At 41.7% G+C, this 24217-nt stretch overlaps 1 protein-coding gene across 2 annotated transcripts; it reads left to right on the top strand.

Moving 5' to 3' along the window:
• The first annotated feature begins 1381 nt into the window (after nt 1-1381).
• Nucleotides 1382-9986, top strand: LOC146177139 (uncharacterized). Of its 2 annotated transcripts, none has more exons than XM_084583104.1 (4): nt 1382-2214; nt 3431-3487; nt 7023-7097; nt 7451-9986. In XM_084583104.1, exons 1-4 carry the CDS (start codon nt 2003-2005, stop codon nt 7455-7457), a joined length of 351 nt encoding a protein of 116 aa, XP_084439230.1. In that variant the 5' UTR covers nt 1382-2002; the 3' UTR covers nt 7458-9986. The 2 variants fall into 2 exon arrangements, with proteins under 2 accessions (XP_084439230.1, XP_084439229.1); XM_084583103.1 differs by having other exon boundaries at nt 1397-2214; nt 7020-7097.
• The last annotated feature ends 14231 nt before the right edge of the window (nt 9987-24217 follow it).

Here is a 24217-nt window from a genome sequence, read left to right on the forward strand (position 1 = left end):
TCTCGCTTGATATTGACACACATAATGTTCTTACACAGCTCCTTCTGCATCTGCTTTTGTGTCTGCTTAGGTTTTGTAACGCACCATAATGTGTACAGCTTCATATACAAAGGCGTAGCAATTTCATTATCAACTCCATTCTTATTTTATTTTTATTTTTTTGTCAATTAGCGGTCGCCGTCGTCAGACAAGTCGTACTGCATGTTGCTCCTTTTGCCCGGAAGTTAACGAAGAACTCGTCCGCAGCGTTAGGAGGACGATTGTTCGAGAGGATAACAATTCGGCTTTCTCGCTGTCTCGGCATCATTTCACTAGAACTGCTGGCTGAGAGGCGCACACGACCACAAAACATCAGTCATGATGTATGTGCACCCCTCGAATGTATTCAGGAAAACAAAAGGGACGCAGGAGGTTTAGGAGGTATGACCTAGTCCTGAAAGTGGTATACGTGAGTCTCTCTTAATCACTTGAGTAAGAGACAGAGAAGATCGGCATCGTGGCCACGGACGTTCCGCCACGCTACGCTCTGTGGCCATTTCAACGTGTTAGCAAACACATCGCAAGACATCGTCGCTGCCGTATTCAGCTGATTGTAGTACATATGTGAAAGAGCATATGTGTGATCCGTACTAAGCTCGCCATACTTGTCTGACACGACGTCCCGTATATTTGCTTGTGTTATATACGTGATCGGGATTGGGGCAGGAGGTCGGTAGAACACTGCATGGGAACGGGCCGCGGGCCGGGGCTTTCTGTGTATACACCTTCTTTCGGAAATGAAGGAAACCTGCCGCTGAATTTGGTCCAGTGATTTATTTGACGCCGAATAAAAGAAAGCGTATTGTAGACAAAGGAGTAAAATGTCTTCCCAAAACTCTCTCGACGAAACCTTTGCTTCTACAGATACTACTGCCCTTAATTCTCTGTTGAGAATATTATTACTGTAAGTTTCTTTTTTTTTTTTTTTGTCTCATCTTGGCTTATTTTTATGTACTGGCGGTAAGCAGTACATTTTTAAGGCGCCTGCGCATGCAGACTTTGTCGGGCCTGGGGCGGGCCTATATTGGAAACGCGGGCCAGGTACGCGCCTGGTTCATGTGTGCATGGGCCAGGCCCAGTCCCGGGCTTGGAGTTATGGGCCCGGGCTGGGCTCGGCCTTTAAACGGTGGGCATGGGCCGGGCCCGGACCGGAAAATCAGGTGCAGTGCTCTAGTCATGGGGTCGAGCGTGTGTTAATGCTGGAAGCACGTAGAGCATGAAAGCTTGCAGCGCGAACCCAGGACCCTTTTTGCAAGAAATTTCTATAAGCCAGCCAGATATACCAACTGGGAATTAAGTTCTATAAACAAATTAGACCATGCAATTTACCATGGGCAGTATCAAATAACTATATATGGTCCTTGAAGAAAAAAACTATGGCAATTAGACCTTAATCGTTCAGCGGTTCAATTGTGCAAGTGCGTTACTGCAGGAAAACCAAATTCAATTTCGAGCGACCCGGGAATTAATCTTGTGCCCTGAACGTCCGTTTCAACTTGGATACCGCGGCTGCGCTCATGTACCCATGCATGCATGTTCAACGGACAGTCCTTCACGCTCTTCAGCGTTTGAATTTTTATCCCGAGAATGAAAACGAGTGAATTAAAACGATGTAGGCCAAGGATTCTGTGGCTTAAAGGCTACTGTTGCAAGGTAGTTTTCACAAAATACAAAAGGCAGGTGGCGCATAGTACCACTTAATTTCAGTGGTATGTACATTTACGTTCATGATCTACACTATTCACCAGATATGTGGCAGTTATCTATACACCAACCCACCACCAACCACACCAAACCATAGATCCATAGAGTTAATCGACAAACACACACCGCTTTGCCAAGGGAAGGCCTAGGCCTAGCTGTAAAGGCAGTACGATTTCTGGATACGTTTTATTGGACTGATTCGTCGATGTGCGTTCTGTGACAAAAGGGGGACTGTGAAACCTGTGGAACGACGCGCGCTATGCCTTTAAGGTGCAAACGCCACCTTGAGCAAGATATGTGCTCATGCACAGAAAAACAGAAAATCGGCGGTTCAGAATGCACATGGCTGCCGAGACCTCTCATGCCTCTTCGAGCGGTGGAGCTTCTGACTTCGACGCCCCCAGTTTGGCGAGATCTACGACGACGACAGTTCTACCGACCACTCTGCAGTAGTACAAGGCGGCCGGAGAGGTAAATATATACGTTCGAACTCGGTTGGCTAAAGACGCGCGGACAGACTTTACTCAAATCTGGGCTTGCTTTCATGGTGTTAATTCATTTCATTTGAAAACATAGAGCCGAGTCTAATAATTGTTCTGGGGTCGGAAAGCGCGATCTTTGAGGAGCGTCTCATTTGCATAAGTGTGTGCGCAGTCGAGATCTCTCGTAAAAAAAAAAAAAAAAAAAAAAAAAAAAAGTGGCGGAGGGGGGGGGGGGGGGGGTACAAGTACGCCAAACATCCCGGAAGTTGCTACTTTGAATCTCTCACTGCCTGGGCGCTGGACATTACACTGACGCCATGTTTACTGACCTTTTACAGTAATTGGCACGGTATTCCGTACAGCACCTTCATAGACTAAGTGTCATCTTAAATAAGCTCTCTGCTCCCAGTGGGCTGCAACCTATGAGAGTAGGAGGAGGGGGAGGGAGGGGGGAAGGGGCTTTGTTTTAAGCTGCATCATATATGCAATCACAAATAATGGAACTTCCAGCAACAGGCACTTAGAGAGAAAACCAGAACACCGCATAATCTTTGTTTAGCTGTTGAGAGACCTTGTCGAGATGCAAAAACAGGATTTCTAGGAGGTCCCTTTTTGTGAGGTGATCTGCACTTGCTTAGTGACTGGAGAAGTGATTTTAATGGTTTACTGTGAATCTCACAGTCCTGTGGTGATAGACAACATTGAAAAAATGGAACTGCACAATAAATGAGATAATGAGGAAAATATTTTTCTGCCACCACCGTCACAATTACCCTACATCTCTCAAATAGTTGCATCAATGTTTTTCTGCCCCTTTAGAGGAGGAAAACAGGCCATATCAGTGTGAGTCCAGGACTAGTCTTTTATGCATTACCTCCACGTCTGATTGTTAAATAGCTTGTGCTTGGATTCTGTGAGCTGAAATTAAACTAATGCATCACCCTTGCCCTAACTCTACTATTTTAGTTCCATGCGGTTAACATACGAACCAGGATATATTATTTACATTATTAGATATATACCATAGTAGGAAGGGCCACTGTTGTGTGTGTATGTGTGTGTGTAAGGGTGGGGGGTACATGCTCTTCAGCATGTTGCATAGAGCTCTGCATTCGAAGCTTTACTTGAATGTATGTTAACGGTGTGCCCGATGTTTCATGAAGTCGGCTGACTTAATGTCTAACATCTATGCTCTTTGTTACCAGGTTACACAGAGCATTGATGAAGACGAGGATAGAGAGGTGCCCCTGGATTGATGCCAGGTATGAAAAAGGCTTTTGGCAGAGAAAGAGAATGCTCATGGCACAAAGTTGTCAGTGTTTAATTACATATTTGTTTCAGTTGCCCCCACTACAAGGAACTTCATATTCGCACAGTACGAAGTTTCTTGATTTATAATCTGGTATCTAATTTTCAGCACAGTTCAAACTAAGCACAGTTAGCATAGTTTACACATGACATCTCACACTGCATTCTTTCCTTGATGGTCTTTATTTTGAGATGTTTCAAAATACCTTTTATTTCTCTGTTGAGAAACTTGGTGTCCTATTAGAGCTGCCACTAAAAAGTGATAAATGTGATAACCAATAACCCTGCCTTTCTTACACCAGGCCAAAGCAAGATATTGCTTGCCAGTAGGCACAGATGTGCATGACACTCTCCTGGAGCAGCCGGCAACAGCGCATGTAAAATTGTAACATTTTAGTTTGGCCTGTCCCAGAATTTGTTATGGAAACGTTACAGTAGCTCTTGTGCTTGTTTCTTTTTTTTTTTTTTTGTAACCTATTGTGCTGCAAGTAGAAAAAAAAAAGAAGATTGAGGTCTAAAGATCTAAACTGAAACTGCAACCAGGGTCCAAGATTTCAATTTTTTTTTGTCAAGTTTCAAGTTTATTGCACTTCATATATGATAGCATTACATACATAATAAATAAATACAAAAGGAGTCCCATAGTGAAATGTACTGTACTGGGACCTCCTCAGCTAATTAAAACGAGTTATGAAAGGGAGCAGTGGTTACAGCAAATGTACAAAGTAAAAATGTAGTATGTTATAACAATAATAATTTTTTCCCTTGCCTCTATAACAAATAAATGTTATAGAGGCAAGGAAGAAAAATTCATTCTGAAATTATCGAATACCCCACAAAGAAGTAGCCGTAGACAGAACGACAAGTAGTATCATATCATAAAAAAAAAAAATGAAAGGAAGAACAGCAGCATAGCGTAAAGTAATACAAGAAAATACAAGTATCCATTATTCAAATATCAATACAAACAAGTGAACATGTGCAAGAAAACAAGTTTTAAAAGTAACTTTTTACAAAGTGTGTATGAAGTATTTCATTAGTTGGTGGCACTGAATGATTGAAGAATTGAAGAACAAAATGAGCGCCATTAAACAAATGTAGCAAAAGACTTGATTTGATGCCCGGAGGTATGTTATTCCATGCTTTGACTGATGTGAATCCAACTACGGTAATTAGTGCACACTCTTGGCAGGAGAAAATTACTTCTTGATGAAAATCTAATGGTATTGGGGTCAGTAAGATCTTGACGATATATAAACTAGAGAAGATTGTTGTTACTAACAAAACAATATGTGAAAGTGCCTAAGTTATACGTGAGTAAGGCAGAGATGGGAAGAATGTTGTTGCTGAAAAAACTTGGGAATATTGGCACGGTATGGGCTGAATGTAAATATACGTAAAGCTTGGTTTTGTACGTGTTGTAGTGGTGTGATGTCACGTGTGAAGGATATGTGAAATCCCAAGTCGTAATGCAGTAATTAAGATGACTATGTATGAAAGCATAGTATTATGCTCATATTCATGGAGAAAGGACCAGGTTTGCAGGTTTGAAATCCATTTATCGCTCTGAACACTGATAGCCTCAGGCAAGAAACAGGAATTAGTGGCTGAGTTGCTGCTAACGCAAGGAAATGGCTTGACAAAAGCTGAAAAATGAGAGCACCTGTAGGAGGACAGGGTTTCCAATGTCACCAAGTTGCAGTTTCCAAAATACACAGTGTTATCAAGTGTGTTTACCATGCTTAGGGGACACCCTATCTGAGGTTGGTCATCAATAAATATAAGGTCACTCACTAAAGTCTGTTAATTTGCTTCTGTCAAGCTTATTGATGACTTTAAAATCATAATTTTAATGCCAATGACACCTATAGTTGTATGGATTTACTGAAAAGTCAGTGGCTCTTCAGATACTTTTTATTTTTTTCTTTCCCACCTTTTATTACCTGACCCATATCACAAAACAGCACTTTAAGCCCTGGTCACATTGTTGCATAAACAGGGATGTGGCTTTGATATGCACCACGCTGAAGGTTTTTTAGTTTTCTTTCAGCTTGAGTGTCACTCGCGCTACCAAGAGTGAGATTCTGTGATCAGTAATGCCTGCGATAATTATGCAAAAAGCAGTTCAGTGTCTTGGAGAGGTATGTCGCTGTGATTTTGGAGGGAAGTGGATAAACAAAAATATGCTTCAAGGCTTAGTCAGGGCTTTGTCACCTTCTATGCATCAAGATTGGTAGGGCCTGAATTACTCTTTTCTCCTCTAATTTAGCAGCTGCGCAAGGTGGAAGCAAAGAATTGCTAAATATATACTTAAATATTGTTTAGCAGAATCAGATCTATGTACGTATCTAGCCTGACCATTAGGAGGAGCCATGTGTGGCTCTGGAAGAAGCAAAATCATGGTCAGTCAGTGCTACCACGTGCATCTTCACGTTTTTGCTGCAACAAGAGCACGCCATAATTACCCCTCGCTGCACACAATTACTCGTGTCTGCCATAGGATGCCACAATGTTAGGATACTCAGGTTATCATAAAAGACATAAAAGATGAGTGCTTGACCTATGGCAATGTAGTTGCTTAAGATTTACACTTTTCCAATGTACATTTAGTTATTTAAATGTTTAGTTCTGGAGAATTGCTGATTTTAACTCTAATGCCGCCAAGACTACTAAAAAAGGTGCTCTTCCTGGCTAAATATCGTTCCAGATACTGAAATTACGAACACTTTTTGGCTTGCAGTTGGCAAGCGGCCATGTAGCAAACTTGGCCTTCCAGCGTTCACCATGTAGCATTTCTCCTTTTCCTTCCATTGACTCCCCTTAACATCCAAAGTGTTTACATATACGGCTTTAGGTGGGCGTTTCAATCAATTTCAGTTATAACAGTTGCTTTTAAAATTATAATTGCCATATGAGCGCTTAAGCCTTTCACATGCAAGTGAGAACTCCAGCAATTTCTGCCGGAGTAACTAAAAAACTTATTTTGAGCCGTCACGGCAGCTCGAGCTCTCCAGTTCCAACCTGTTGGAAATTTTTTGCTGTGTCGATGCCGCTCACCACTGAGTTCACTCAATTGCTTGCATGTGAACCAGCCTTTATGTGAAGATTTAAAAAGTAATTGAACAAATTTTAGTTAAATAGGAAACTAGCAGAGATAGCTATTGCCTCTTTAAACGTTTATCGAGCCTCATAAACTGATTATAAAAATGAATTGCATGTAGTGGCCATCCTCTCTTTTTTTAAAGAATTGGTTCTGTTGTGTCCACTTTTCTGCTCCCCCTCTTTGGTTTAATGAAACTGCCATGCAACATTGATTAATATGCTACTGTCATATAATAGTTGTAAGTGGCGTGCAGTGCTGTTCATGAAGCTTACCATGATATGAATATTTTAAGCTTCAGTAATTTCAGAAAGGAAAGCTGGGCTAAGTTCTTATTGAGTGAGGCAAGATTTTCTCCTCTGGACTCATATTTTTTTTTATCAAAGCAGGAAGAAGTGCCAGTACCTTATCCTGTGCCAAGTGATGCAGACAGCTCAGGTTCTGATGAAGACTGAGGTCCTCAAGTGAGCATGTTTCTTTTTTTCTGAAATGCTGAAGATTTAAATGCCAGATAATTCCATCTTGACACCAAAAGCTTTGAATCAAGTGCAAATGTTAAGCATTTTGGGCAGATAACCTTTCTCTGGCTTGCATGTTCAGTACATGCTCACCTTTATGCTGACCCTAACAAATGTAAAAAAATGGAATTTATCATGCAAGGAACCATATCGCACTGTTTGTCAGTAAAATACACCTGTCATTGTATCAGTTAGATTCTGCTATTTGGCACTTATGTATAAGTGGACTGTAGGAAAATTTGATGTGAACTAACATTTTCCTCCAATTAATATTTGTGGAATATCTCATTTATTTTAAGATGCTGACTGCAGAGCTCAACAAAGTACTTTGCAAGTTGCTGATGAGAGGACACAAGTTGCAGCCCTTCTCATGTCCTCTGTGATGCACCATAAAGTCAGCGACCAGGGGGATGACAGACCCGCTGGACCTGCTGAATATCATCTAGTACCCAGGAAAAGCTCAAAAAATTGTAATATACTTGCTTTTCAAAGCTTTGGGTGTACACATTCCTGAAGCTGAGAACCACTTCTATTGTCTTGATTGTACCAGGTACTTGGGTAGTACAGCTCAGATTGAGATTCACTGCGAGAACTGTGAATGGGATATTGACATAGCCTTTTGCTCTTCCTTTCTTGTAATTCCTTTGAAAGAGCAGCTTCAACGAATTCTTGGGCAGCAAAACTTGAAGTTGCTTCCGCAAAGAATCAGAGGAAGTGTGATGACGTAGTGGATGGCATAGAACATGCCAGGCTGTCGGCTGATTTTTCAACTCACAATATTTCACTATTGTGGAATACAGATAGAATTAAAGTGTTTTAAAAATTAACGTTTGACATCTGGCCAGTTCAGTGTGATATTCTTGAGCTGGACCTTGCAGTCTGAAAGCAGAACAGGCTTATGCCTGCTATTTGTTTTGGTTTTTCAAAGCCAAACATCACCACTCTTTTTACACTCTTTGCAAAGGAGCTACAGAAGCTTTCCTTAGGATTTCCATTAGTTAAACATGGAGAACAGGTCCAAATAAGGGTATTTGCAGCTGCATATTCAGTGGATGCCATTCGTTCAGCAGTCGGAAACTATAAACAATTTAATGGTTTTTATGGGTGTGCCTGGTGTTACTAAACCGGGGGCTCTTCGTACGAATATTGAGATCCTGCTCCAGTGTGCAGGACTGCTGTGAAGCATATTGAAGTGGCTAGAAAAGGCACGTCTTAAGTGCCTGTTTATTAATAGAGTCAAGGGACCTTGCCTTGCCGTGACCTCGTTTTGATGTGGTGGATGGTTTCATCCCCGATTACCAGCATTGTGCCTGCTTTGGTGTCATGTGACAGTTACTCAAACTGTGGCTAGAAAGCGAGTATGACTGCCCTTGGTAGAAAAGATACAAATTGACTCAGCTAAATAGCCTGGTGTTGACCATCTCACCTCCAATAGAGATCACCTGCACCCCAATGAGGTTTGAAGACTGAGCTAGGTAATTGGAAGGTGTCAGACCCCCTGCAGACACCCTACCATGCTCTGTACAGAGGAGGGCTCCTGCTTCTTTGTCGAGCAAATAGGTACTTTGGGCATACCACTTCTTTCTTTTTATTATTATTTCTTTTATTTTCTATTATTATCATTTTTTTGCTGGAGGTGCTGCGATGTGCAGGTCTGAGTTACTCCTTTAGACTGAACCAGCTCTGCTAGATGCTTTAACAATAGTTCCACGAGTTGTGTCGATACATTTCATAACTCCTCTGTGGTGCACTGTTATTCACTGAGGCTTGAGCTCCAGAAGCCTGCAGTATTGGTGCAATAGGCATTACCTTTAGTAAGTGTCTGTTTCCTCTTTCACTCCTTGTTTCCACTTGTGCAGCTTTATGCATTTTGGAAGTTTTCCAGTCATGGATGCTTACTGAGTTTTTTATTGCCATTACTTTTACATTTGTCATTTTTGCTCATTCTTTTTCCAATTGTATACATACATATATATATGTACATTTTCCTTCTCCCTGCTAAGTGTTTTGCCATTGTTACAAGTAAGCTTGTTTTTTTTTCCTGTCATGTGGCTTCTATGAGGTATGTAGTTGTGCTTCATTTACCCTTTCATACATCTTTCCTAATTTTGCCTGCTTGGCGAGTATTTGGGTACAGTTTAAACCTGATGTAGTGAAGGATGTGTTCTCTGTGCATCTTCTTTTTCCCATTATTTTTTGTCTCTATGTTTTTTTTCTTTTTTCACTTTCTGGCCTTTCATTTTTTTTTTTTCTTTTGCACCTCTTACAATTGTAGTCTAACGGGCCTGGAGGAAAGTGGTGGCACATGGAGCACTGAACGCAGGGCTCCACTTGGGAAGAAAGAGATAAATGAAATAAAAGTTGTTCCTCCTCCTAAACCTGCTACTAATATATCTTTGTCAGTTAATGAGAGTGGGCACGTTCCAGATATCTTGTCTTTGGTGAAGTGAATTCCTCGCTGCTGGCTTACTCAGGCACATTGACAAGATCTTGCCTTTATAAGAAAAAGTTGCTTGCCGAACTGCACTATAAGCACTTGCTTCCACTCTGATCAGCTTTTGAAATGGTAATGAAGGCTTGGAGCATCATGCTTTGAAAGGGTGATATAAAACAGGAGAGAGGGGGGCAAGTGATCTGAAAAGGCAAGCTGTTGGGTGTACTTATGTTCATCTTGACATCTATTCATTAATAGCTTTCTGTTGCCATTGAAAGTCACAATCAAGGAGTCCAGCAAGGTCATATAACATTCACTGCTCTTGTGAATGCTTGAGGCAGCGAGGCTTGCCGATTCTGAAAGTCGACAGTTGGAACTTGCATGTTCTGTGCAGGGTCGGTGCCAAAAATGGCTAGAGCTGTTGTGTCAGTGACAGAGTGGCAGGGTCAGTTGGCGGCAATATCAGTAAGAATATTGTAGATTATTTCGTCTTCATAACAATATTGTTCAGCGATTACCAAGCCAGCGGCTTCCTCCCATTTGTTGAGTGTTATGGCAGCAGTAATGGGGCAAAGGGGGCAGGTGGGCATCAGCTTCTTAGGCTTTGACTGTCTAGGCTTTTGGCAAATATGGTCAGCTACGAATGGGCAGGATGCTTTGAAGTTAGTGTCTTTTATTGTGCCTTATGTGAGCATGAATGTATTTAGCACTAATCCAGCGGTTCAGGGCATAGCCAAATTGTCTAATGCTTGTGTGTCTGCTTGTAGTGCTTTCACACTAAAAAGAAACAATGGGGACATAGTGGATTCAAACCCAGGAATTACTCATGGGAAGCAAGTATGAAGTGCTGTAGCTATAACTGCAGTGGATCCCCCCATGTGCAGACTGCAACACACTCTTGCACTGTGCACTGGATGTCCTCGTCTCCATCAACTGCCACCTGTGCACAAAAGCTTTCGCACGTCTTACTCGATTGTTATTTTTTTTTTTTGATGCTCAAACAACTGGGTTACAGGGAACTACATAGGATGGCTGAAACAAAGGCTCATAATGCAAAATGAAGCCGTGGTTGTCTCTGGCTTCGTGAATGGGCTAAGCTTATTGTTTTGACTCCATTGCTCTTCGGGTGTCACTTGGCTGATTCTAATGGATGGCTCGTATTCTCACTCATTTCATTTTGTAGAACAGGTGCTGTTATATTTTGATTCTATTATTTTCTTTGTGCAGTCACCATTCTTTGTTGGTTTAAAATGTGTAATAAATTTTTTGAATGTCTTGCAACCTTCGTGATTATTGTCCTACAATGATACATACATCACTGAGCAGCTCATAAGTTGCAAAGGGACACATGAGTCATGATTTCCACTTTTTCTGTGCTTCCATATATCCGTAAAGTTTCAACACATTGTTTAAATATGATTTCAGCCATGCCTACTTGATGAAGCAGCGAGTCTAGAGCTCGAAACTTCATAGCTTTTTGCAGATTCATTAAAATAAAGATGCCAGATAAGAGATTTCCTTTTTTTTTGCACAGAAAGGAACAACTAGATTGCAACAAACACTTGTTTGGAAAGTTAGAGGGCATAAAGAAAAGCTGTTTTCTTTTACCATGATGAAAATAACCACATTTTGCTCAGCCTGACTGGATTTTGAGCGTGAATTTTCTGTCTTTTGCAGAGTTAAAAAATAGCCCTGGGCTAAAGCGCTTACCTAACCCCCCCCCCCCCCCTTTTTTTTTTGTCCTTACTCACTTTTATCCTACACTTCTGCAATATGCCCCATTTTATTTTATATATATTAAATTTAAGAAGGACAAGATGTGATTATTGCAATTAGTGCGAGAGTGATGCATTAGTTTGGCACCACACAGAACAGAAGCAAAGCCATTAACAGTCAGACATGACTAGTCCGGCACTCACTCTGACATAGCCCATTTTCCTCCCCTAAAGAAGCAGAAAAGAACAGACAGAACTATTTGAGAGATGAAGGGCGATAGTGATAGGGATGAAGGTGGCGGTGTAAAAAAAAAATTACTTGCATCAGCTCTTTCAATTACATTTTTTTTATGTAGTCCACTGTCACAGGATGGAAACCCGTTATACTTTGTGGCACGGGCAGAGGCTCTTTATTTTTCTTTCCTTTTGCATGCCTCAACATAATATATGTCACAGGATGGAGGAGAAACTATTAAAACTTCTGTGATAATATAAGCAGGTGCAGATCACCTCACATGAAAGGGGCCTCCGAGAATGGTGGGGAATCCCTGCTTTTGCAGCTCGACAAGGTCTCTCCTGTTGCTAAACAAATCAGTCGGATTAAGCAGGGACCCCGTCTCATTCTTAGTTTTCCTCTTCATACCTGTTGCTAAGTTACGTTATTTGCCGTCCTATATATGAAGCAGGTTAGAATAAATTGGCCCTCTCCTCCTATCTTCGGAGATAAGACCCTGGGCCGCAGCCTCCTTAGCCCACATCTTAATTCAGCGCTGCTTGGCCACCAGCTCATTAATGGCCAGAGATTAAGACCCGCAGTAGCAAGAAGTCCCTTTTAAATGAAAAAATATTGGGAAAGATGGTCAGCTTGATGAATGTAGCTCAGTTTGACATTATCAATATTTAAAACCATGCAAAAGTTGGAAAAAAAGTGTGTTCCAGAATGAGTAAAAAGCCCGACCTGCTCTGTCTCACTTTGTGCAAGAACTTTTTGGCAGTTTCTTGGAACAGGAGCTTGTGGGTAAATGCAACATTGAATGGAAGGAAGGAACAGCTCAAACGGACCGTACGTAGGAAGGCGAGACAGGCGCATGAGCAGCTCATGTGTCTGTCTCGCCTTCCTACACGTCCCGTCCGTTTGAGCTCTTCCTTCCTTCCATTCAACATGAACCAGCCAGCCCGAAAAAGCTCTCTTCTTGAAATGCAACATTATGTATTTTGCTTGTCACCATACAGTGCAATAGCGCCTATGTGTGTGTCAATTTTTCTGCTGGATTAAAATTTCAGAAATTGTTGAGCACTCTTTCTGTGAATGTAGCTTTGTTGCATATGCAAAAAATATATCTTTCATTACCTTTGAAATAATCCACAGAAGGAATTAAGGGTTGAGCAATGAATATGGGTTCTGCACACTATTCGAAGCACTGTTTTATGTGTTTAAAAAAGCTCGCGCGGTAATAGGTAGTGTAATGTCTGTGATATTGTTAGTGGCCCCAGGTCCACCAGGAGCCAGAGACAGCTTGTACACACATGGCAATGTAGTGGACCCACGGACGGCAACGAAAATGACAGGAAAACAAAACAAAAAGAGCATCCTACATGAATGGCATTGTTTAATGCCAATGGCTGGCAGCAAGGTGTGGGACAGCAGCGTGCGTCGCCTGCATGTGGCTTGGAGCGCTGAGCACTTGCGTCGGATAACATACGGGCTGGCGGCTGGCAGGGTACCATGATGCGTTGCCGAATGCCAGTCTCACGCGGCCACGTTACCTGACCGTTCCAGCTAACAACGGCATCACTGTTCGGATGCGCACGTGTGGCCAGTCCGCACGAGCTGTCATCCACATCTACATCATTACAATGCATTTTTATTTGCACAAGGTTTAATGATCATTAAATTTAGTCCCCAGTGTCCGTTTATTAAAATTGTACTTTTGACAAATTAAATACACATTTGCAGAAATACATTTTTAGTTCATTGCCAATATGCTACCCCAAATATGATTTTGAGCACTGATCTTTGAAGGCAGCTTGAAGTGTGCTTGAAATATATTTTCAAGGAATATCCATTTTCATAATTGAGGTATACTTTAGGCACATTGCTTTCACATTTACAAAAGTACATTTTAAATTCATTTTCAAGATGCTGCCCCAAATATGATTTTAAGCATGGTTTTTCTAAGGATGCTTGAAGGGTGCTGCAAATATATCTTCAAGGGCCACCCATTTACTATACCTGAAGTGTACTTCAGACAAATTTATTTCATATTTGCAAAAGTACATATTTAATTCATTTTAAGTATGTAAAAAATGCCTACATATTTTTTCACCTATTTGAACTATACTCGAAATGTACTTTAAGATACGATATTTTTGACACATTTTAAAAATACATTTTGAATATTCAGCAAGGAATTTGATGAACATATTTCAGACATATTTTGAGCACATTCGTGAATACGAATTACATTTAAAATGCGTAAAAAATATGCCGCTGTGTATTCCAAACGTACTTCTTTTTGCTAAGGGGCCTTTCATACAGGCTCCTGAGGAGACAGATGAGGTGAATTAGAACTCCCATCTCTTGGAGAGCTTGCCACAATCTACTGTGATCTACGCAGTCAAGCGCTTTCGCATAATCAGTAAAGCAGAAGTATTTTGGTTTCTGGAACTCTCTTGCCTTTTCCATGATCCAGCGAAGGTTGGCAATCTGGTCTCTAGTTCCTCAACCCTTGCGAAACCCAACTTGCACGTCCGGAAGCTCCCGATCCACATACTGCTGCAGCCTACCTAGGAAGATTTTCAACATCACATCGCTAGCATGCGAAATAAGCGCGATCACACGGTAGTTGGAACAATCTTTGGCACTGCGTTTCTTTGGAATGGGGATGTAAACTGACCGCCTCCAATTCAGTGACCACTGCGCTACCTTTTGATTAAAAGCCTACATTAGACTGGGCTCCCAGTTCATAACAGATGCCGCTAATTTTAGGAGAATTAAAACAAGCACTGCGAACATTTTGGAGAAGAGGTAAACGTTTTGTTGGATGCACAAAGGAAGAAACGCACTACTACCCTTGTTTGGCACTCCGGTGGCACAGACTCTAGTTTTACTATAATAAACTCCAGGTGAGAATGCTAATTGCATATATGCGGTTTCTTATATGTTATCCAGCGCTAACATGCATGCCTAATGTTTAGTGCATTCAAAAATAATCTCAACAACATTTAGCATATATTTCAGGAATGCGAATATGTAGACAGTCAGGTTTGTGGCCGAATATCAAAACACAAACATAACTTTATATCTTTTATCACGTATACTTCATCAATTGGGATAGGTGTAAATATACTCTTGCCGCATAAAATCCACACACAACAAATTTGTTAGTTTATTATTTCCGCAGAATTGTTAAGTGACCAAAAGGTTCACCGTAACAGTTAAATTATTAGCGCTTAGTGCGGTTTCTCCAAACCATGTGTTGGGTGTTGTTTTCTTCGCAGAGACTAACCCAGACTGACCTACATTGGAAATCGCGTATGATGCTCCTTTTGCTTGTCAGAAATAAGAGAGGCAACCTGACAATCGTAAAGCAAGACGGTGCTTCTTCTCCATGGGTCTTTAATATTAGTGACCCTTGCAAGACTTACTTCCAGGTCACTTGATTGCGCTGGAAGACCCATTAATTCCTTAGCCGCCAAGGTCTACAGATATGATCCGACTGGATATTCTTTGGAAAGCATACGTTCGGCAAGATCCCACTGCGAACATCCAGGGTCTGCGAGCTCGAATCATAACAGTGATTGCGCATTTTAATAGCAAGGTATGCTACGCAGGACATGGCATTAAATCGAATATCGCTTACATGATTACACATCCGGCGTGCTAGAGACAGCGCACCGATAGAACTGGATAATTCTGGTACCAAAACTTTTTGGAAAGCTATGAAAGAGCGCAAACACACAGGACCACTAAGGACAAGAGACGAGACACAAGCGCCAACTGTCAACTGATTTACTACCCTCGAGCGAAAAACGATCTGCTGCCATATGACTCGGCGCATTCCAAACTGTGATGAGCGGGATAGCATTGCAATGCATGTAATCTGCTCTCAAGAAATCGTGCCCGCATCGAATGAAAAATAGCTTGCTTAATCAGATAAGCCGACTTTTAGCGGCGGGGTTCCCCTCTTCGATCTTGATTGCTGTATGTGAGACCCTCCTCCAGAAGTTGAAGCATGGAACAGGAAAGAGCGGCTGTAATCGGGAAAAGGCCGAAAAACCTTTGGTTGTGCCGTACCTACACAAGACCACTCACAACTTAAAAAAAGTGGCCAACAGGCACGGTGTGCCGGTTGTGTTTTCGGCACCCAGTAAGCTGGGAGGGCTATGCCCCCGCATCTGTGGCCAGAAAAAGAGTGGGTGCCAAATTAGTCATAAACGTCGGTTTGTGACCTGTTCCACGGGAGTGGTCTACGCTATTCCCTTGACGTGCGGGAAGTTGTATGTCGGCCAAACCGGCCGTTGCATCAATGATCGATTAGGGGACCACTCAAGAAATGTTAAGAATTTTAAAGACAAGTACGCACATTTAGTTGCGCATATTAGTAATTGCAGTGGTTGCGTGGCCCGATTTAATGAGACGAAGATTCTCGGCAAGAGCATTCATAAGACAGCACGTCTCAGCTTGGAAGCCTTTCATATCACGAAATATGGCAACAGATGCATTAGCAAGCCTTCGATATCTCTCTTAAACGCTGAGGTCTGTTTTTTAGATGCGACTAATATGTTTACCCCTTGAGCATCTTGCTTTTTTGGTTTTTCGTTTTTTTCCCAGTGTCTCTTGCTCGCACGTGCGTTACTGAAACTTCTTATCTTATGTGAGCTGCTGTGTACATAGGTGTTGCCTTGCTCCAATAAAAATCAGTGGACAGTCGGCGCTTGTGTCTCGTCTCTTGTCCTTAGTGGTCGTGTGTGTTTGCGCTCTTTCATAGTTTTCCAAAAATGAACCAACTCTCCCAAAAGGAAATGTTAATGAAGTAGTTGGCCCTTCATTTTGTGCTCCTTCACCTTCTTCTTTCACGGATCTTCTGCTCACCCACATCGTCAACGCAACGTGCCGGGCAAGACGATACCTTTCTGTCTCCGCAATGGGCTCGTCCCGGAAGAAGTAAGTGCCCTTTTCGGACCTGTAAAACCGTCGTGGGGGCACGTGAAAAGACTCTGCAAACTATTACGCTCTGAACTTTGGCGGCAAATTCGGCTTTTCCAAGATTGGCTTCATTTGACCTGCTACGCTGTGCACCCTGACTGGGTCGTCGCGCGGAAATTGGCGTTACTAAGAAAAACAGCTGCGCAACTGACAGAGTACTACTGGAGATGCCTCCTGAACCTGTTGCTGCCATGTTTACACAACAAGAAGAGGACACTGGAAAGAAGGAAGAATAGTGTTACCGTGTTGGGGAATGTATGCTTGCCTGAGAACATTATGCGCCTGCTGCAGAAGAGCCCAAAATTTGGCTTAGAGCCCAGCGTTCCTGCGCACGAACTGATTGTAGCGAACAGGAAAATGGCCCTGAAAGTTAGAAATGAGGAGGATCAGGAGCGGTGTCTTCTTGAAGGTGTTGACTGTCTGAGAAGGTCTCCGCCAGCTGATCATGGCGTGCACAATGATAGAGGGCTGTTGAAAGGCGTAGTTTCACTATTTAAAAGAAATAACCTCATGCTTGTAGAGGCCGATAAAGAGACTGGTTTTGTTGTTTTGCAAAAGTTTATGTACAGCCAGAAAGCGCAAGCTGCAATTAACAAGAATTATATATCTGTCAAAAAAGCGAGGTAAGGATTAAGACCAAGTTCGTGAACTTCTGTAAAGATTTGAATCTTGATTCCCTCGCCAAAAGCATCACTAAGAGCAGAGGTAGCAAACTAAATGTTTTTTTCACAGCAAAGACTCATAAGCCGGAAATACCTTTCCGGACCATTGTTAGTGAAGAAGGGTCGTGGCAGAGAAATGTTACCCAATTTTTGCAAAGGCACCTAAAGACGCTTGTTTTAGATGACCCCTTCCTCATTAAAAAATCGGCAGATGTCGCTCTTTTCCTTGAAAATACAGACGATATTGGATTTGGTTTCTCTGTAGATGTAGAAGATTTGTTCTATTCGATGCCTCAAGACGAACTAATGCTGGCTGTAAAAGATTGTATTGAAGCTAACGGCGACGTGTGGTTCCAGAATGCGACAGGTTTGACTGTGGAAAGTTTTACTGATCTTTTGCAGTTTTACTTGAGGTCAACTTTTATTGTTCTTGACAACCTGCCTTATTTGCAGCGCGATGGCATTTGTATTGGGTCCTGCGTGGCCCCCACCCTGTGTGACATATTTTTATCTAAGGTCGACAAAGTTTTAGATAAGCGCTTTAATGGGGGAAGGATTTTAAAGATTTTTAGATATATTGAAGACTTTCTAGTGCTTTTAGGAAAACAGACTACCTTCACCTACCCCTCTACAGTAGGTGAAGTTTTAAGAGCTTTCAAAAAGCTTGGACTTGGGCTAAACTTTACCCATGAACTACCTGATTCATCTGTTTTACAGTTTATAGATCTCGAACTAACATTCTGCGAAACACACCTTTGTTGGTGTTACTACCCTCGAGCGAAAAACGATCTGCTGCCATATGACTCGGCGCATTCCAAGACTGTGAAGAGAGGGATAGCATTGCAATGCATGGAATCTGCTCTCAAGAAATCGTGCCTGCATCGAATGCAAAATAGCTTCCTTAATCAGATAAGCCGACTTTTAGCGGCGGGGTTCCCCTCTTCGATCTTGATTGCTGAATGGGAGACCCTCCTCCAGAAGTTGAAGCATGGAACAGGAAAGAGCGGCTGTAATCGGGAAAAGGCCGAAAAACCTTTGGTTGTGCCGTACCTACACAAGACCACTCACAACTTAAAAAAAGGGGCCAACAGGCACGGTGTGCCGGTTGTGTTTTCGGCACCCAGTAAGCTGGGAGGGCTATGCCCCCGCATCTGTGGCCAGAAAAAGAGTGGGTGCCAAATTAATCATAAACGTCGGTTTGTGACCTGTTCCACGGGAGTGGTCTACGCTATTCTCTTGACGTGCGGGAAGGTGTATGTCGGCCAAACCGGCAGTTGCATCAATGATCGATTAGGGGACCATTCAAGAAATGTTAAGAATTTTAAAGACAAGTACGCACATTTAGTTGCGCATATTAGTAATTGCAGTGGTTGCGTGGCCCGATTTAATGAGACGAAGATTCTCGGCAAGAGCATTGATAAGACAGCACGTCTCAGCTTGGAAGCCTTTCATATCACGAAATATGGCAACAGATGCATTAGCAAGCCTTCGATATCTCTTAAACGCTGAGGTCTGTTTTTTAGATGCGACTAATATGTTCACCCCTTGAGCATCTTGCTTTTCTAGTTTTTCTTTTTTTTCCCAGTGTCTCTTGCTCGCACGTGCGTTACTGAAACTTCTTATCTTATGTAAGCAGCTGTGTATATAGGTGTTGCCTTGCTCCAATAAAAATCAGTTGACAGTCGGCGCTTGTGTCTCGTCTCTTGTCCTTATTGGTCGTGTGTGTTTGCGCTCTTTCATAGTTTTCCAAAAATGAACCAACTCGCCCAAAAAGAAGTGTTAACCAAAACTTTAGGTCTTGTGAAAACTTTGGCGCCAATCATACATTTCTACATATCCCTATTTCTCAAATATACATGCTCGAAGCTATAAAGGTGTATTTGAAACATACTGTAAAGTGCAAGGGTGGAAGAACGGGCTAACTGGTAGTTAATTTTAGGATAACAAAACAGCGCACTACTGATGCACGGACAAAGATAGAGACTATAAGTACAGCGCTGACTTCAACTAGTTATTTTATTACAGAGTAACAAAATATATATGTTGAAAAAGTGGGCTGGAAAGCCTAAGTAAAAGCTCCTGATTTTGGACGCGATAGAAAGATACCGTACCAAATTTGAAAAGACGCGAAATAACAAAGCAGAACACAACAAAGCGAAACAACAAGTTAGAAAAATAATAGAAGGGCGATAAAATGATGAAGACAATTGGCAAAAACAAATAACAAGTAACATTATGTGAAGACACAAAAAGAAAATGCAGAAAAACAAAAAAAAAGGTAAAAGGAGAATAAAAATTAAAACCAATAAAACAAATAGGGCCATTAAAAGCAGAACACCTAAAAGAACAAATGCCAAAATGCCGCTAAGAATTAAAGATCCATAATCCGGAGTTACGAATATTAAAACTACTCTATGCATGACTCTAATAGTCTAACTCAGCGTCGTTAGCGAAATCGAAGGTGGGCTAATGCGATCTTGTCCCGTCTTTAGAATGTGGGCGGTATCTATTATTTCGCGCGTGATCTGGTGTGCACTAAAAATTGAGTCTAATATGGATTGGGCAGAAACTGAGCAGTGCCGAGTTAACTTAGGAAGCAAGAAATCATGCCGGACGATAAGTGTACCTAAAGCATATCTGGTACCGAACGCTTGACAGCTCTTTTATATATATATTCAATAAATCGCCTTTTCAAACAAGCGCTAAGACGGAACAAACAAGTAAAAAGCACACGTAATTTGTGTACCTTTCAAAATAAAAAAAACGTCGAAATTAATTTGAATCTATGAAAAGATATCGAAATGACGCACAAAAACCATGAAAATACAGTAACGTCTACATGAACACAAAGGCAATCTAAAACCTCTTCTACTCCGTTTAACAGCTCACTGAGTCTCAACAATTGCGCATCGTTGTGTGGAACCGCTATCTACAGGTCGTTCATGCATTCTCAGCACCTAGCGGATAACATTGCGTATTTCTTCTAAATTAATACTTCCCTGTCGTGACTAAATTTACCAGAAATAATTGTTTGTCCAAACATGCACAGCCGTCATTGCATTATGCCTAGTGCCGGGGAAGTGTTGATGGTGTTGCTGATCCAGCCCTTGTTTTTTACGCGTTCCTCAATTCATCTGTTTAGACAAGCCTATGATGACTTATGTACCTTTACCACACGTTAAAGATGTGTAATACACAATGTATTTGAAGCATTTCTTGAGCTTTAGCTGATTGCCGAATCTACACTTTATGCTGACAATCTTTTCGCAACCGTAGCTATAATTTCAGCGAAGTGAAGTAAGATGATTACACCTCTAAAACCTTCGCAGACCAAAATGGTACATTTCTAAAGTAGCTAAACCCAGTATGGGATATGACAGCTTTGGCGGCTATAGAAAAAAATTCATATCAGCGCATATCGAAACAATGTTTTGCCGGGTTCCCACTTTTTGCCTGAGCCTTGCTGACTTTAATGAGGCGCTGGGCGCACATCTTGCACGAATTTTCGAAGTGTATTCCATAACAAATAACTTCACCTGTATGCTCCACATTGAAAGATTTTATGTAATTTTACTCCTTGAAGACTTCCTGATTTTCTCGTTCTGATTTTCCTTCTTTATTGCGTTAGTGTGGACCCCGAACATTCTTACTTTTCCTTGTTTTTCACTGAAATGTTTAGCTCTTATACTGAAGTTTGTGAGCTCCAAATAGTTATTTACACGTCACACAAAGTTTTACATCCTGCATGTAGTTAATGATTTAGCTAAGGGGACTGTGTGTACGTAAAATGACAAAAAGAAGGCAACGCAGACAAACTGTGCATCTTAAAATAGCGTTTTTTTGGGGGGGCACGATCATCATTTATATTTTTGCAGAATAAGGTGGTGGCAATTCTTAAGTCGAAAGCTGAGATGTAATTAAACCCTTGAAGATTTTTCTTATGAGGTAATTCAAATATCTTGCCTTTACCGCTGTTGCCTATTGGTATGTATTGAGCGGAGCCAGGTAAGTGCACCAGAACGTTTACTAGTAACCTTATGCCTTCCCGTTATAAGTGACATATGCCTTCTGCACTTCAGTGACTATATGCTGAGAATTGCCAGTGCACGGGCAAATAATATTATGTTAAATGTCACAGAGCCTAAAACGATCATTTCAATGCCAGCAAATCACCCACCAAGACATGGCCCAGGTCCCCATTACGAGTGCTTGTGATTCCTGAGGCAGGAGAGTTTTCTTGAATTCCATTTGAATGTACGTTGCAGACATTGCTGCTCGAACCTGTTGACAAGCTAGTTAATTCGTGCGTCAGTGCACGTATCACTTCAAATCACCTCATCTTTTAAAAGATAAGTCGGATATAGTAAAAACTTACTAAATAGGTCTGCACCGTCAGGCATTGTAGTAAACCAAACAAACATTTCATGACCACCAAAGTGTGGCCCCTAATTTAGCTATGAAATTTAGTTAGTCTTTTGTGTAACCACACCAACACTCGGTGAGGAGCCTATAGTGCTTCCAGCTCTCAATTTAGCTTCATAGAGTGGTAGTGTAGACGCCGCATAAACTGTTCCTTGCACTCTACATGCGTGCAAGTGCCGGTTATGCACATCCCATTAACCCGGGGTACCTCGTCTGGATATATATATTGGAGAATGTATATGTGCAATTTGTTTTCCAGAATGAGAGATGTATGCTTTAAAAAGTGCCCCTCTATGACACTTTTATTGAATAGAAAAGAACATGAAAATGTTCAGTGCTTATTCTTAAGGAAATCAGGGTGAAGTCTATTGAAGATATTTAAAGTATAATGCTTGCTCTTATAGGCACTAGAGTATCTGAAAAAAGGCAAATGGAGCTCATTCATCATTCTAGCGAAGATAAGTGGGCCCGTTGAATTCGCAATATTCGAATAACAGCTGCTGAAAGAGGAAGCCAGATGATTTATTAGAAAGTATTCTTTTGTTCGATAAATAAGATATTTTAGTAAGATACGTCTGTATCGATTTTATTTCCCGGTGAGCAGCGAAATAGTCCTAAATGAGCACATTTGTACCTGCAGGTGCCCTTGCTTCGGTACAGCGATGACTCAGCACGGTGACCAGCTAGAGAGGCGAAAGCGAACAGCAGGAAGTAATGGAACGAGAGGCTTGCCATTCATTATTGAAAACCGTCTCTCTTGCAACCGAAAATATTTTGCGTGAACATCACGGGACAATTTTCTGTTTTTCTAAGCACACTTTCAGAGTTTCTTTCCTCCTTACTACATGACGACTTTTTTATTCGCTTTGCTTTGACCTTCTTGCTCTCTCATACGCAAATGTTCCCTGAAAACATCGTTTGCTATTACCAGCATTAGATTCATCATTCAAGCATTGCCTTTGGAAGTTATACCTTGGTTTGAACCGAAGTTTTTATTTTCAAGCACTTGTTGACTTTCCAGCATCTTTGACATTATCGACACACCTGTAGGTCATGTGCCTCGCCTTCGACAGTCGAAATCCTGTTACATTTTGTTGATGACCGTGCTCGTTATGGTGGAAGGGCAACTCTTGCCATATAGCGCCATGACACAGATTGTATTTTCTCGACACAAGATTGGCCAAAGACCAATTTGCTTTGCGTCTCATTTCTAAGAAGCAATACACCACGCCCACTGGCAGGACATGGGCTAGCACATGAATCTGGAAAGCGAGGTGGCTGGTCAAGCCATTCCTTCATTACCCTAGTGTATGTAATGTCCTGAGTGCATATCACCGCAATCTCGGATTTCACCGATATGTGTCATTAGCCGTTGTCTTTCTCCCTCTCCCTTCGTTCGTGGATTTGAAGAGCGAAAGAGCAGGTGGGTACGGGTAGGTCCAGACGCTTAGCCATCGAGGAGGTATAGTAGCCGCACAGTTCCAGCAAATTAGAGTGGTGCGTAATACAGTTGCTTTCGTGGCATAGTTGCACAAGCGTGTGTTACTCTGGACTGAGCAGTCGCGTGTCGCTCGGGACCCGGAGTTTCCGCCTCCCTTAGCTTCGTGCCATTCTCCCCTCATTCTTCATAAACACCATATGAGTAAGCATTTAGTGCTAACTGGATAGACGCGCCGCGCTGCTCGCCACATCGTGAAGCAGCTTGTGCTCACCAGCGCACCCTAACGACTACTAGAATTAGGTCGCTTTCTTTCGATTACCGTTCATTCACTGTAATAGATATGGTGAGGCCGAAACTCTAGAGTAGGTGCTTTGCTCATATTTTAATCCTCCTAATATCATAAGAAAGTAAAATTGCATAGAAATCAATAGCAGAGGTAAGGCGTGTTTGTAGATTGCATTTTATTACCTATGCAAATTGTCTTTATTTTGTTTTCAATAGCTATAAGACAGTGTTAGGCGGACCACACTTTATTATTATTCCCTGTAAAAGTGGTGCACACAATTAATATCGACGTCTATTCCACAACTAAGCGTTTGGCAAATAAAGAATCCGACATTTTCCGCATAGGTGTAGCATACATTTCAGTCATAAGGAAACAAAAACACTCATGGAATCTGCTTATCAAACGGACGTGTATAACTAATATATATCATAGAGGTCTGTAAAATATCATCGATGTCGCTCGCAGACATCATACACTATGCCTCAAACCGAAACAAGTACCTATAAAAGAAACTGCTTTATAAACACAGATTTAGGAATTATTAAAACCCATACGGTCACTTAAAAAAAAATGACTGAATGCTGTGGGCACTGTTATGTATTTTGAGGTTCGTTATGCACTTTCAAACCTTCCTTTCGTTTGTACATACGCAGCCTTGTACCCACGAAGGCATTCAAAATTCCGATGGAGAGAAGACGCATAAACATCCATGTGTTTTGCTGTGTATCACATACCAAAATGTTCCATCCTGTATAAACCAACACCGTGTTTACACAGCCGGTGCCACAGCCGACTGGGGATGAAAAATAGGGTTAGCGCCCATAGGAATACGTGGAACCGAAATATTTCTAAGCAGTTTTTTATGTTCACGAGACACCTATGATGTTCGTATTTGGT

This window comes from Amblyomma maculatum, chromosome 10 (genome assembly GCF_055883805.1).
Source record: "Amblyomma maculatum isolate TAMU_Amacu chromosome 10, ASM5588380v1, whole genome shotgun sequence".
NCBI lineage: Eukaryota > Metazoa > Arthropoda > Arachnida > Ixodida > Ixodidae > Amblyomma > Amblyomma maculatum.

Excerpts from the sequence above, each read along its gene's own strand:
- LOC146177139 (XM_084583103.1), top strand. The coding sequence starts at position 2,003 with ATGCCTTTAAGGTGCAAACGCCACCTTGAGCAAGATATGTGCTCATGC. Across the intron at positions 2,215-3,430 it reads AGTACAAGGCGGCCGGAGAG|GTTACACAGAGCATTGATGA; the intron begins GTAAATATATAC and ends CTTTGTTACCAG. Across the intron at positions 3,488-7,019 it reads TGCCCCTGGATTGATGCCAG|CAGGAAGAAGTGCCAGTACC; the intron begins GTATGAAAAAGG and ends TTTTTATCAAAG.